The 15573-nt window shown below is 39.7% G+C and overlaps 1 protein-coding gene across 1 annotated transcript in view; it reads left to right on the plus strand.

The window, feature by feature from the left end:
- EFCAB5 (EF-hand calcium binding domain 5) overlaps positions 1–15573 on the plus strand; it is a 93320-nt gene that overhangs the window by 30989 nt on the left and 46758 nt on the right. The window contains exon 6 of the mRNA XM_036838168.1: positions 6905–7060. Coding sequence (XP_036694063.1) covers positions 6905–7060 — 156 coding nt within the window. The remainder of the gene's footprint in view (positions 1–6904; positions 7061–15573) is intronic.

The raw sequence follows: 15573 nt of genomic DNA on the forward strand, positions 1-15573 counted from the left end.
GAGTTGTTCAAGTAGATATTGTGTTCTCTATACAAGTTTGAAAAGGAACACAAGTCTTAACCCTTAGATTTCAGTGGGCTCCCATTAGCAAAACTAATTGCATTGTCTTGTGTTCAGGCTAGGAGTAAGCAGGTGCTGATAGGCAGCTCCTTCCTGAAGTTCCCAGATTTCAATCTTACAGAAGATCTACCCTTTCATTTCCCTATCTGAGTAGTTAATTTGTTTATCAACAGAAGAAAACCATTTCAAGTATACTTGCTTTATCTGAACATCACTAATGTGTTTATAGAAAATGTAGTTAACTTTTTAGGTAGGAGGGTTCTTTTTTAATTTCCTAGACTTTTTGAACTCCATGAATTCCCTTTGTTTTGGTAAAGAATTTCCTAATAATCTGTTTTAAGAGAAGTCTGAAAGATAAGTATGTCTAAATTTTTCTTGGTACATTTTAAGGCAAAGATTACCTTGAGCTGTCAAAAAGTGCCCATAATTTTTTTTGATAATAGTCCCACAAATGGCTGTATGCCCCTCTCCAAAAAAAGTTTCTGTAGGTTGATTGGTTGTTTGGAACTTGAAACCCATTTTCCAAATAGAAGTAATATTTTATATAGTGGCCAGGGTCCTTGTTTTCAAAGTTCCTGAAATGGAGTTCTTAATAATCATTAAGTAACTATTTCTGTGGGGGAAAGTGCTACCTGAAGAAGAGGGCATCACCATGCACTACCAGGGAAAGGAACTTCCTTATTTCTAATCCATTGGTGATGACTATATACAAGACCTTTAGTATGACAAGGTTCATGGAGTAAAGGGTAAGGATGGCCTCAGGTAGAAGAGAGCCTCCGAAGACCCCACAGTGAGGAGCTGAAGGAGGCTGTCCTCTCATCAATGCAGATCATCCTTTCCCACCTCTGGGGTCCAGAGATTGACACACTTCTATTTCTACTGATACTAGCAATCGGCCCTTGACTGATGGATGTTCTTTCCCTGATGCAGTTTCACAGTTAGTCCCCTAAACCAGGGGTCCCCAGCCCCCAGGCCACACAGCAGGAGGTGAGCAGCCGGCGAGCCAGGGAAGCTTCATCGGCCGCTCCACATCGCTTGTATTACTCCCTGAACCAACCTCCCCCCAACCCCCCCGCCGTGGAAAAATGGTCTTCCACAAAACCGGTCCCTGGTGCCAAAAAGGTTGGGGACCGCTGCAACTGTTGCCTCAAAGTAATACTAAGTATAGATTTCTCAGACAAGAGTGAATCCTTTTAAAGAACTATTCTGTAGGGGTATGTGGCCTACTTATCAGTTCTGCTCACTCTAGGCACCAGAATCTTGACTCAGATTGTCATTTGTGTTCACCATTCCCAGTTATTTGTAACAAACGTTTAGGTGTTCTTTATCTTGTAATTATCTAAATACAACAGAAGGATCAAGAATGGGTGAATGCATACCACAGAATAATAACTCTCTATATATAGTTTGCTTTATGTTTGTCCCAGTGGATTGGAGATGGAAAGATGCCACAGACACAACAGCTGCAAAGTTTCGTTTACAGATACTTACAGAGAAAGTTTGTTATATAAAGCAGGATACAACACAGCATGCTTCCAGAGGATCCCTAGAGTTCCCCGCAGGGATTAGACTATTGGCATGAATCAGAGTAGAGGGTTTCAAACCATCCTGGTTTGCCTGGGACTGAGGGGTTTCTCAGTATATGGGACTTTCAGTGCTAAACCAGGAAAGTTCCAGGCAAAGTGAGGCAGTTGGTCACCCTAATTGAGGAGTTTGCTTTTCTTTGTCCTTATCTCCCACCTGATCATTGTGGAAACTCTGGCCACGTATCTACCTGCTCACCAAGGACAAGTGAAAACAACCCAACACCTTCCTGTTTACTGTGGACCTGGCTAAGGTTGAGGGTCAGTTTCCCAGCAGCATCCTTCAGTAGACATAGGCTTCAAGCAATCTGAGGTCTACACCTGAATTATAAAATGGGCTTAAGAATAATTATATTCAAAACTGCAATTTACTATACAGTGGGATTCAGATGTTAAGTTTTGATTCTGCCAGACTGAGGAACCAGTGTATCCCTTGGCCAGGTGTAAATAAGGGCCAGGCCTCTGCCTAGGCTCTTTTTTGGGATTCTTTGTTCTTGCTCCAAAGTGGTCTGCTTTGAGACGGTCACTTCCTTATGCTCAGTTGTTTTATACTAATCAGACAGTCTGAGGCCTTCAAACTGACACAGCTCAAAGTTTAAACTTTAAATAGAGAGGCTTCATCAGCTGTACCCAAAGATTGTACTTTAACATATTCTACTAAGTCCAGGCTGTGCATTTTCCTTGAAATGGTATGCATCTGAGTGGCTTTCTATTCTCTCTAGTTCAACTGTATTTTGTAATTTTTGTTTGTTTTGTTTTGCTCATTTTGTTTTCCATGTGCTTTGAGCTATGGCAGAGAAGGACAGAAGATGGAAGAATGATGGCTCTGGGGGAGGTAGAGGCAGCAATATGTTGTGAAACTACCTGAGGAGACCTTAGGAGGAAACAAGGGAATTTTAAGCCAGGGAAATGGGAGAGCCTATGGTAAACTATCCTCCAAGTTGGTGTGTGTCTTCCCAGGTCGTCTTCAACTGTAAGAAACACACAAATCAAGGAACTGTCTGATCAGCAATTCCTTATTGTTTGTATTAGTTTGCTAGGGCTGCCATAACAAAGTACCATAGACTGGGTGACTTAAACATCAGAAATTTAATTTCTCAGTTCTGGAAGCTAGAAGTCCAAGACAAGAAATTGGCAGGGTTGGTTTCTTCTGAGGGTCTCTCTCTCCTTGGCTTGTAGATGGCCATCTTCTCCTTGTACCTTCACGTGGTCTTCCCCTCTGTAAATGCCTGTGTACAAATTTCCTCTTTTCTAAAAAAATTTTTTTTGGCTGCACCGTGGGGCATGCAGGATCTTAGTTCCCCGACCAGGGATTGAAACTGTGCCCCCAGCAGTGGAAGCACGGAGTCTTAAACAGTGGGCTTCCCTCCAGGGAAGTCCCAAAATTTCCTCTTTTTTAAAGGGTACTAGTCAGATGAAGGCCCACCCTAGTCACCTCATTTTAATTTAATTACCTCTTTAAAGACCCTATCTCAACATACGGTCACATTCTGAGGTAGTGGGGGTTAGGCCTTCAACACATGAATTTTGGGGGCACACCACTCAACCCATAACATTGCCTAAGCCACCTTTCACCAGTATGGGTTAGACTGTGTGTTTCAGTCTGTCACTTTTAGTATTATTGGATATTAAATGAGGCCTTTGTTCAATTCATTTGTTAAGCAAAGTTTTTAAAGATCAGAACATTTTGCTGCTTTGTTGAATATATAATTAGCATTAATTGTTTTTAAAAGTTCCCTGTCTGAGACTGGAAAGCTAATTTTCTGCCAAATGCTATATGAACATATCACTTCTTCAATGATAGATAGCAAATATAATATGTGTATTTCAATATTCTATAGTTCTTGCTTGCAGACATTTCTGAAAACGTTATTTACTACCAAGGCTTCCAAACACAATTTGGAAGTTAATACCTAACATAGATAGTTTCCAAACATAGTTTTCTTCCTACTGCTCTCAGATCACCCACTTCATCAATCTTCCAGTATGTCTATAATTAAATAAGTGTGAATCCCAAGGCTGTAGAATCTAACAGTAGCTACCAACCTGTTAAGTGTGACATTTACTGCATTCTCAACATTTTGATTTTCCTGTCAGAAAGGAAAATCCTAGAATTCATTACGTTGGGATCCAGCACACACAGACAACTTGATTAAGTTCAGTTCAAATGTTTAACAGCTCACAAAGTGATTAAACTGAAGGATATTAGTAGCTAATCATATTCTTAAATTCATCTAAGCAATTATTTCAGGACTTATGGATATTAATTGACTCATTCCTTGGGAGGATGTGAAAACACAAAAGCTACCATATGTTTTCATTTTTTCTGTTTTTACAAGAGATACTAGCAAACTGCTATAATTGTTCTATTTGGAATTTGATTTGTAGTTCAGTTGGCATCTGGTTTTCTTTCATGTCATATAGCCCATGCTTACAGAACATGCTCACTCAGAAAAGCCATAGGCTATAAATCTAGAATGTTAAATGTCTCTTGGAGAAACAGTTAAACTAATTCTTTTTTTTTTTTTTTAAAGACAGCTTTCCATCTTTATTATTATTATTATTATTATTTTTTAATCTTATGGCTGTGTTGGGTCTTCGTTTCTGTGCGAGGGCCTTCTCTAGTTGTGGCAAGCGGGGCCCACTCTTCATCGCGGTGCGCGGGCCTCTCACTATCGCGGCCTCTCCTGTTGCGGAGCACAGGCTCCAGACACGCAGGCTCAGTAATTGTGGCTCACGGGCCTAGTTGCTCTGCGGCATGTGGGATCTTCCCAGACCAGGGCTCGAACCCGTGTCCCCTGCATTGGCAGGCAGATTCTTAACCGCTGCGCCACCAGGGAAGCCCCTTAAACTAATTCTTGATTTAATAGCATTCCCACAGCCAGAAAATTCATATGGCTTTGAGGTCAATTCCCAAAAGCTTAATACAAAACAAGATGAATCTTTTCATGAATCAGTAATTTTTATTTCAGCATTAGAGCACTGAGCCACAATATTGCCAGAAAATGTCAATTATTCGGTAATTCTACCTTATCAGTAATTTAGAAAAGTACCTACTATTCAAGCAAAAAGTCATTAAGGATTGAACAATAGGATCTTAGAATACTGGTATAATTAGGACCAGTTGCCTTAGACCATCTAATTCAAACTTAAGTGAGTTTGAGCATAAGAATCACCCAGAGGGCTTCTAAAAACAGATTCTAGGTCTCACTCCAGAGTTTCTGATTCAGTAGGTTTGGAGTAGGGTCCCCAAATTTGCATTTCTAACAAGCTCTCAAGGGACCACACTTTGAGAACCACTGATCTCATTGAGTTTTTCCTTCTAAAATACGTATGTCAGCTGAGAGGACTTTTATTTTATAAAGAAAACCTTCTTGATCAATTTCTTACCTAGCTCAAAAGGAGACAAGAGCGATGGCTGCAGAGAACTTATTGCGTGAAATACCTATACTCTGTACATATACAGGGTCCTCTCCATGACCCAGTGAGATAGCGACTGTGGTAGCTATTAGGGAACAAATTAAGGAACTGAGAAGTCCAGAGACTCATCCAAGGTTACTCAGCCAGTAAATATGAGAACTGGGATTTGACCCCAGACAAAATGTGAGGTATTAACTGTATACTATTCTGCTTCCCAAGTAACAGAAAAGAACTTAATTGTGCTCATTAATCCATCAAGAATAATGACAATTAGGTGGTTTAGGCAGTTAAGGAAATGAAGTATTTAGAAAAGCTCCTTTGCTGTGCTTTAAATTTTCCTCTTTTGATCTCTAAGCCAGTTGAATGATGGTTTATGATTCATTAGCATGGATTCAAGCCTAATATAGCTCTTACATAATACATCCTAAATTTGCCTATATGATATTAATGAGGAAGTGAAATATTGACTATAACCTTCATTTCAAAGATTATGTCAATGAAATATGCCAACAAAATGTTCCATTTCAAACAAACTGTATTAGTTGTTATTCTTTAATTGTAAGAAACAGAAACCAACCTGAGCTAACATAGCTGAAAATGCAATGTGCAGAAACCAAAGGCAGGAATTTGTTCTGGCTTCAGGAAGAGACTAGAATAGGGAGTTGGAGAACATCAAGACTCTTTTCTCTCTGCTTTTTGTTTCATCTGTCTCTGTGTACAGACTATTCTGCATCCTTAGTTCACATGGAGAAATCTGGCCTCCCAACAAATCTTAAGTTTACATTCACAGGTCCAGCCCCTCTCAGAGATCAGTTGGCCATTCCCCAGTCCTAATTCTCAATTCGCAGTATAGAGAATCTGAATGAGTTTGTTTAGGATAAGTATCCTCCCATGACCCAATCATTTCTAGCTATGGAAGCAGGGTCATTCAGTACAAATTTGACTGCAACTGTGCTTGGGGCAGAGGAAGAAATCATTGACTTGTGAGGTAGGCTAACACTTAAAGAGGAGTCCACTCAGAAACTCTTCCAGTGGTTGATACACTGCTCTCTATCACAAGATACTTACAGTCAGATGTAGATCAAGATTGTAATGTTCCTGACCTATCAAATTAGCAGAAATGTGGAAAGCAATACACACTGATGATGAGGCTGAAGAGAAACAGCCACTCATACATTAGTTGTGGGAGTGCACAAGGGTACAAGCCTGATGTCAAAACCTACCAAAAATACAGATGCGTTTACCTTCTAAGCAAGCAATCCCACTTCTGGGAATCTATTCAACAGGGCTCAAGAGGAATAGCCCAAGAGCATAGGTGTTTTCAGATTCTAGACTTTCAAAAGATAAATCAAATCATGGACAAAGGATACTTTATTGCAAAATCAAAAGATAAAAAACCACCCACTCTCCCATCCCTTTACTCCAATAATTAAATGTAGCCAGTCTTGGAAAACACATGCTCTTATATCCCCTACATCAAAAGAAAAACTACATTCAATTTTTAGAGCTATTCATTTATAGGCCACATTTTATGACTGCTGCTATTTCATACTGTGAGGTTAAAACTGCTCCCATATAAAACTGATGTGATCTAGAGGGAAATTGTTCCAAAAATATCTAGTCCCGCTTGTATATGGTGTTGGGGACTGTATTGATCACCTCTCTCTGCAGCATAGCCTTGTATAATAACACTAACATGAAAATACTTTATCTAAGTGACAAGCAAATGATATGGAAAAAATTGCAGTCAGTAATTTCATGCACATCAACTGAATCCTTGGAAAAAATCCAAGTAAAGAACACAGTTTTAAATCAATCATTTATCCTCTTTTTCTCCACAGTTCATCTCTTCTCACATTGCAGGCTTTAAAAGTGAAATGTTTGAGGAGCTCCTTAAGCACCTTTGCCACTGTGCAGATGAATTCAGGGAGGTTATAAAAACTGACATGCGGAGACAGATGTTTGCTGAACTCTTCTTGCATTGTGACTGTGGGAAGGTAAGGTAAGACCCTTAAAGCAGTGCTTCTCAAACTATTTGTTATGAAGGACCCGTTTTTAGGTTGTTGTTGTTGGTGGTGATGTTTTTAATATCCAACCTGTTGTGGACTAGTAATGAAAATGGATTACTAGGAGGGAAAAAGGACATACAAAATACAATTCACGTTTTATTATCAGATTCAAATCTGATTTATTATCACTTTCTCAAGCTGCTATAACATTCTAGATGCTATTCTCAATTTCTACCTTTCTCATCACAGATTACCTCCCGAGTGGCACTGTATTTCATGATTTATAACTTGTCCCTAAGTTTCTTTCCCATTCTTAAGAATGGGTTGCTTAGAATTGTTTTTGCTTACTCTCTTTGCTGGTGGCTTCCTATAGAAAAGAGCTGCTGGGAATAGAAAGCCTACCACATTTTATTCTGCTTCTTAAAAACAAGAAACATTTATATCAAAAAGTATTTCTAGAAATAGGATTTGGGAAGGCACTAGTGTGCCAGGATACCAAATGGATTTGCAAAAGTAGATACAAACTTTACTGAAATGTATTTGTTTATGAACCTTATATTTATTTGTTTGTATCCCCATGTTCCTGAAAAGATTTAAGGAAGCTTATAAGAATAGATAAAATGCAACAAAATAACATAGATTAAAAGTAGGATGAAAGAAGAAGAAAATAAGAGGCAGGATACTAAGTGAAGCTGGGAACAAAGCCCAAAATGCATACCAGAATGACCTAAATATTTGCTCTGGTTGTCTACAGGTCTGAATCTAATCTTCCTAGTAGTGAATGTGAAAGGGAAACATGACGAAACACACTATTGACAATGCTTTTAAGATAAATATAAACTGGAGCTAAGAAGAAGTGCAGAAATTTGGGATAAAAAGTATAGTCAGGAGTTTCTTCTGAAAGTACCCATTAAAGGGGCCCTATGTGATGAAGTGAACATCTTTATGCCGGACTTATAATAAGTGAAAAAACGACTTTATTAGAACAGTTTCTTTTTTTTAAAAATATATTTATTTATTTATTTATGGCTGCGTTGGGTCTTCGTTGCTGCGTGCGGGCTTTCTCTAGTTGCAGTGAGTGGGGGCTACTCTTCGTTGCAGTGTGTAGGCTTCTCATTGCGGTGGCTTGTTGTGGAGCACGGGCTCTAGGCACATGGGCTTCAGTAGTTGTGGCACGAGGGCTCAGTAGTTGTGGCTTGCGGCTCTAGAGCGCAGGCTCAGTAGTTGTGGCACACAGGCTTAGTTGCTCCGCAGCATGTGGTATCTTCCCAGACCAGGGCTCGAACCTGTGTCCCCTGCATTGGCAGGTGGATTCTTAACCACTGCACCACCAGGGAAGCCTGGAACAGTTTCTTAAAACCACCTTACATGTAGGTAAATGATACCACACCTGACTGCAATTCAGAAAAAGCAGTTCTTAAAGGAGCCAATGCATTACAGTCTAGGTTCTCAGATACCTGCTAATTTGGCTTAAGTCAGGAATATATTTTATAAAATCTGAAATGTCTATGTGTCTTTCAGGCAATCCTTGAAAATTGTTTCTTTTAACAGAGCTAATAATAAATATTGGGTAACATGGGTCAAGATTTTACTCCCTGACAAATGCCTGGAGAACAACTATCCTCTGTTGGCCAATTTAATACCAACTCATGTGTAGTACAAAACATTACCTCACATAGTGGGATATCCCACAGAGTGGGATAATATTTAGAAAAATAACTCAGGTTTGCTTATGCTTTTTGCTTTTCTTCCCATCATTCAAACAGTAGTTATGTGCTGATCTTCGAAGGAAGGTAGATACAGTCTAGAGTAAAGAAGTTAATTGAGTTTCTGAATATTTTCAATGAGGAGCTGAGACAAGAGTTCAAAAGCCTCTACTTTCAATTGAAAATTCTGGGATCTTGAGAAAGAATGGAGAATCATAGAGTGAAGAAGAATGCAAAATATGACATCAAAGCACTTCTTCTGTCAGTGGGAAGTTGTGACCAGCTGATGGGAGAAGGAGGTTGGAGGGGATGTGACTACTGCTTAGGGGTTGCCTGGATCCCTAAGTCAGAGTTAATATCTGATATTACACTCTTATACCCCAACCAGGGTTGTATGTTGAAGGCAACATTGTAGACACTTAGAAATTCCAAGTAGGTTGAGGAGAAATTTAAGAACACCAGGGCTTATGCATCATTTCCTGGGTGTAGCTCAGAGACTGCAAGCTTCATTGAGAAGTCCTGAATGCAACATGGCACTAAAGAGGAAGGTTAGCCACTGCAGAAGGAGGGGTCTATGTGGATGAGCCTGAGGGTAGTCCCACTCCTGTGGCTAGAGGAAAGATAATGAGTGTTCCTAAATACCTGTGTATAAAGGGGGTGGGTGTGCAGAGAAGATGACAGTAAAAGTTCTGGAAGTACCCCCAGGAAGTGTCTAACACTTGAAGTTGGGACAAGGAGAACCATGGGCATTAACAAAAAACACCAAAAAAAAAAAAAAGGCCCACTTCCAAATGATTTAGTGGGATGAACTCCATATGGTCAGAATCAACAAGTACTACTGGCACTGAACTAATTGCCCCTTTATTTGATGGTAGGACACTATGTAAGCCCCCAAAGAAAAATGGGCAAAGGATATGAACATAGAATATGTAGAATCACTGCATACTCAACAGATGAGCAAAAACATTTTAAAATGACAATACCGAAAAATAAATAAATAAAACAAAAGGATAATACATATTGCTGGTAGGGATAGAGGAAAAGTATTTTCTCAAACATTCCTGGTGAAAATTTAATAGTATAGTATCTTTGTAAAGCAATCTGGATATACCTATTTAAATAAAAAATACACACATCCTTCAACCAAGTGATCCCATTCCTGAAATTTTTATCCCAAAGAAATAAAAGCACCAGTAGATAGAAAATACATGTACAAGGATGATTCCTATGGCACTGCTTACACGTGAAAAAGAGAGAGAGAGAGGGAGAGATAAAGGGAATGTTTATCTGTAAGGAAATGTTTTTTAAATGATGGTACATCTACATCTTGGAATATCATGCAGCCTTTATACAAATTGAATAGATCTACACCAGCTGACTTGGAGGATTTTTATACATTATTAATGAGTGAAAAAAGTAAAAGATGGAGAAATGTATGTAATAAAATCCCATTTTTGTAAAGCAAACAAGGACATAAACCATATGGGTACATATACATAGGTACACATGTTTGTATATCTATAGCTACATGAGCCTAGAGAAATGTTTATAACAAGACACGTAGTTAACTGGAATGAGGCTCAGGATCCACCATTCAGAGTGGTCCTTAAAGGCAGAATGTCTCCTCTGAGATATTTATTCAGTTGAAGTTTTCAGAATTAGGTACAGCATTAAAAAAAAAAAGCAATACTAGTTCTTAGTCAGAGGATGCTATTAAAAATATATATTGGGGCTTCCCTGGTAGCACAGTGGTTAAGAATCTGCCTGCCAATGCAGGGGACACTGGTTCGAGCCCTGGTCTGGGAAGATCCCACATGCTGCAGAGCAACTAAGCCCGTGTGCCACAACTACTGAGCCTGTGCTCCAGAGCCCGTGAGCCACAACTACTGAAACTAGTGAGCCACAACTACTGAAGTCCACGCACCTAGAGCCCGTGCTCCGCAACAAGAGAAGCCACCGCAATGAGAAGCCCGCGCGCAGCAATTAAGACCCAATGCAGCCAATAATAGATAAATTAATTTTAAAAATACATATATATATACATTTATATATATATATATATATATATATATATATATATATATATGTATATATATATGGAGCCATGCTTTGTTGAGTGAGGAGCAATGATCTTTTAAGTGTTAACCAGGATCTTGAATCCACAGTGCCATCCACTAGCTTCTTGTTTCAACCAGCCATGTTCCAAATTGAACCCCTAGAGATAAAAAATATATATATATGTGAAATTAAGACTTTACTACATAAGATTAGCATGAAATTAGACACTGAAGAAGAAAATATTAGTAAACATAAGGACATAGCAATAGAAACTATCCAAACCGAAGCAGAAAGAGAGAGAAAAAGAAAATGCCTGAGTGGTTATAAAAGACTTTTCTCCTCATTTAAAATGTTATTTAAATGATCATTTACTCTTTGAAGCAAAACTAATAATGTATTGTGAAGTTTATAATATATGTAGAAGTGAAATGTATGACAACAATAGCAAAAATAATGGATGGGAGAAAATAGAAATAAGTTTCTTACATTAGGCATAAAGTATATAATATTATTTGAAAGTAGACTGTGATAAGATAAAGATGCATAATGTTAAATTTTATAGCAATTACTAGAAAAAAGAGAGGCATAGCTATTAAACCAATTGTGGCAATAACGTGGAATATTAAAATATAATCAAAAGAAGGCAGGAACGGGACTTCCCTGGTGGTGCAGTAGTTAAGAATTTGCCTGCCAATGCAGGAGACACGGGTTCGAGCCCTGGTCCGGGAAGATCCCACATGCCATGGAGCAACTAAGCCTGTGTGCCACAACTATTGAGCCTGAAAGCCAAAATTACTGAGGCTGTGTGCCACAACTACTAAAGCCCGCACGCCTAGAGCCCCTGCTCTGCCACCGCAACAAGAAGCCCGTGCACCACAACAAAGAGTAGCCCCCGCTCTCCTCAACTAGAGAAAGCCCACGCGCAGCAACGAAGACCCAACACAGCCAAAAATAAATAAATAAATAAATTTATTTTTAAAAAAGGCAGTAAAAGAAGCAAAAAAAATAAGGAGGAGAGAAAGAGGAAGAGGAAGAAGGAGAAGGAGGGGGAGGAGGAGGAGAAGAAGAAGAAGGGGAAGGGGAAGGAGAAGAAGAAGGAGAAGGAGAAGAAGAAGAAGAAAGAAGGAAGAAGAAATGGGACAAAAACAAACGAAAACCCAGGTAGCAAGATGGTCTATTTAAAGCTAACCATAGTGATAATTATTTAAATGAATATGGGCTAAACACACCAGTCTAAAGACAGAGATTGTCAGGCTGGATAAGACCAATATAAAGATACAAATAGTTTAAAAGTAAAGGTATGGAAAAAGATATATCTTTTGGCTACATTAGTATAAGACAAAGGAGCCTTCAGAACAGGAGTATTACCAAGGATTAAGAGGGCTATAGTATAATGATAAAGGGGTCAATTTGATAAGAAGACATAATAATTCTAATTGTCTATACACCTAATAGAGTTTCAAGCAAAAAATGACAGAACTGCAATTACAATTGGAGAATTAAACACTACTTTCTTAGCAGTTGATAGAACAAGTAGACAGAAAATCAGCGAGGATATAAAATACTTCAAAAATGCTGTCAACCAACTTGACTTTGAGTGTTATAGAACATTTCAACTCAACAACTGCAGAAAAACATACTTTTCAATTGCACTTGAAACATTCACAAAGATGATCACATGCTATACCATGAAACAGATCTCGATAAATTTAAAAGAATTGAAATCACACTGTGTACGCTCTTTGACTACAGCAGAATTAAGTTAGAAATCAATAACAGAAAGATAGTTGGAAAATCCCCAAATATTTAGAAACACTTCTAAATAACCCATGAGGAAAAAAAAAATCACAGGAGAAATTAGGAAATATTTGAAACTAATAACTAAAACACAATGTAATAAAATTAGAGAAATGCCACTAAAGAAGTGCTTAGAAATTTATAGCTTTGAGTGCTTATATAAGAAAATAAGATCAGTCTAAAATAAACAAATGGGACCTAATTAAACTTAAAGCTTTTGCACAGCAAAGGAAACCATAAACAAGACAAAAAGACAACCCTCAGAATGTGAGAAAATATTTGCAAACGAAGCAACGGACAAAGAATTAATCTCCAAACAGTTCATGCAGCTCAATATCAAAAAAACAACAACTCAGGGCTTCCGTGGTGGCACAGTGGTTGAGAATCTGCCTGCCAATGAAGGGTACACGGGTTCAAGCCCTGGTCCGGGAAGATCCCACATGCCACGGAGCAACTAGGCCCATGAGCCACAATTACTGAGCCTGCGCATCTGGAGCCTGTTCTCCACAACAAGAGGCCGCGATAGTGAGAGGCCCGCGCACCGCGATGAAGAGTGGCCCCCGCTTGCCACAACTAGAGAAAGCCCTCGCACACAAATGAAGACCCAACACAACCAAAAATAAATAAATAAATAATTTTAAAAAAACAAAAAAACAAAAACAACAACCCAATCAAAAAGTGGGCGGAAGGGACTTCCCTGGTGGCACAGTGGTTAAGAATCCGCCTGCCAGTGAGAGGACAGGGGTTCAATCCCTGGTCCGAGAAGATCTCACATGCCTCGGAGCAACTAAGCCAGTGTGCAACAGCTACTGAGCCTGCTGCGCTCTAGAGCCCGCGAGCCCCAACTACTGAGCCCATGTGCCATAACTACTGAAGCCCGCGCGCCTAGAGCCCATGCTCTGCAACAAGAGAAGCCACTGCAATGAGAAGCCCACGCACCGTGTGGAAGAGTAGCCCCCGTCGCCCCAACTAGAGAAAGCCCGCACGCAGCAACGAAGACCCAACACAGCCAAAAATAAATAAATAAATAAATAAATGGGCAGAAGACCTAAATAGACATTTCTCCAAAGAAGACATACACATGGCCAAGAGGCATATGAAAAGATGCTCAACATCACTAATTATTAGAGATTTGCAAATCAAAACTACAATGAGGTATCATCTCACACCGGTCAGAATGGCCATCATCAAAAGATCTACAAACAGGGTTTCCCTGGTGGCACAGTGGTTAAGAATCCACCTGCCAATGCAGGGGACACAGGTTTGAGCCCTGGTCTAGGAAGATCCCACATGCTGCAGAGCAACTAAGCCCATGCGCCACAGCTACTGAGCCTGCACTCTAGAGCCCACGAGCCACAACTACTGAGCACACACACCACGACTACTGAAGCCCACGCGCCTAGAGCCTGTGCTCTGCAACAAGAGAAGCCACCGCAATGAGAAGCCTGCACACCACAACAAAGAGTAGCCCCCCCCTTGCCACAACTAGAGAAAGCCGGCACGCAGCAGTGAAGACCCAACGCAGCCAAATAAATAAATAAATAAAAATAAAATAAATTAAAAATAATCTACAAACAATAAATGCTGGAGAGGGAGTGAAGAAAAGGGAACCCGCTTACACTGTTGGTGGGAATGTAAATTGATACAGCCACTATGGAGAACAGTATGGAGGTTCCTTAAAAAACTAAAAATAGAACTACCATATGACCCAGCAATCCCACTACTGGGCATATACCCTGAGAAAACCATAATTCAAAAAAGACACATGTACCCCATTGTTCACTGCAGCACTATTTACAATAGACAGGTCATGGAAACACCTAAATGTCCATCAGCAGAGGAATGTATAAAGAAGATGTGGTACGTATATACAATGGAATATTACTCACCCATAAAAAGGAACAAAATTGGGTCATTTATAGATGGACCTAGAGTCTTTCATACAGAGTGAAGTGTGTCAGAAAGAGAAGAACAAATATCGTATATTAGTACATATATGTGGAACCTAGAAAAATAGTACAGTTGAACCTATTTCCAGGGCAGCAATAGAGACGCAGATGTAGAGAATGGACATGTAGACACAGTCAGGGAGGGGAGGGTGCAATGAACTTGGAGATTAGATTTGACATAAATACACTACCATGTGTAAAATAGATAGCTAGTGGGAACCTGCGGTATAGCACAGGGAGCTCAGCTCGGTGCTCTGTGATGACCTAGATGGGTGGAGTGGGTGGGGGTGGGAGGTCCAAGAGGGAGGGGATATATGTATACATAAAGCTGATTCACTTCCTTGTACAGCAGAAACTAACACAACATTGTAAAGCAATTATACTCCAATTAAAAAAATAAAATTAAAAAAACAAGAGCAGTCTAAAATCAGTGATCTAAGCTTCCATCTTATAAAGCTAGAAAAAGAAAAGCAAAACCCAATAAAGGCAAAGTCAATAAAAAGGAAGAAATGATAAAGAAATCGGCAAAAATCAATGAAATAAAAAACAAAATACAATTGTGAAAATCAAAACAAAAGCTGGCTCTTTGAAAAGATTAATATAATTGATAAACCTCTAGGTAGAGTGATCAAAGAAAAAAGAGAAGAAACAAATTACTGATATCAGGAAAGAAAGAGCACTACAGAGCCCACAGACATTAAAAAGACAATGGGGGGGGGGACTTTCCTGGCAGTCCAGTGGTTAAGATTCCACCCTTCCAGGGCTTCCCTGGTGGTCCAATGGTAAAGAATCCGCCTTCCAATGCAGGGGATGCGGGTTCAATCCCTGGTATTCGGGGAGCTGGGATCCCACATGCCACGGGGCAAGTAAGCCCGCGCCACAACTACTGAGCTTGCGTGCCTCAACGAGAGAGCCCATGTGCTGCAAACTACAGAGCCCACGCGCTCTGGAGTCCATGCACCACAACTAGGGAGAGAAAACCTGCATGCCA

This window comes from Balaenoptera musculus, chromosome 20, assembly GCF_009873245.2.
Source record: "Balaenoptera musculus isolate JJ_BM4_2016_0621 chromosome 20, mBalMus1.pri.v3, whole genome shotgun sequence".
NCBI classification, from domain to species: domain Eukaryota; kingdom Metazoa; phylum Chordata; class Mammalia; order Artiodactyla; family Balaenopteridae; genus Balaenoptera; species Balaenoptera musculus.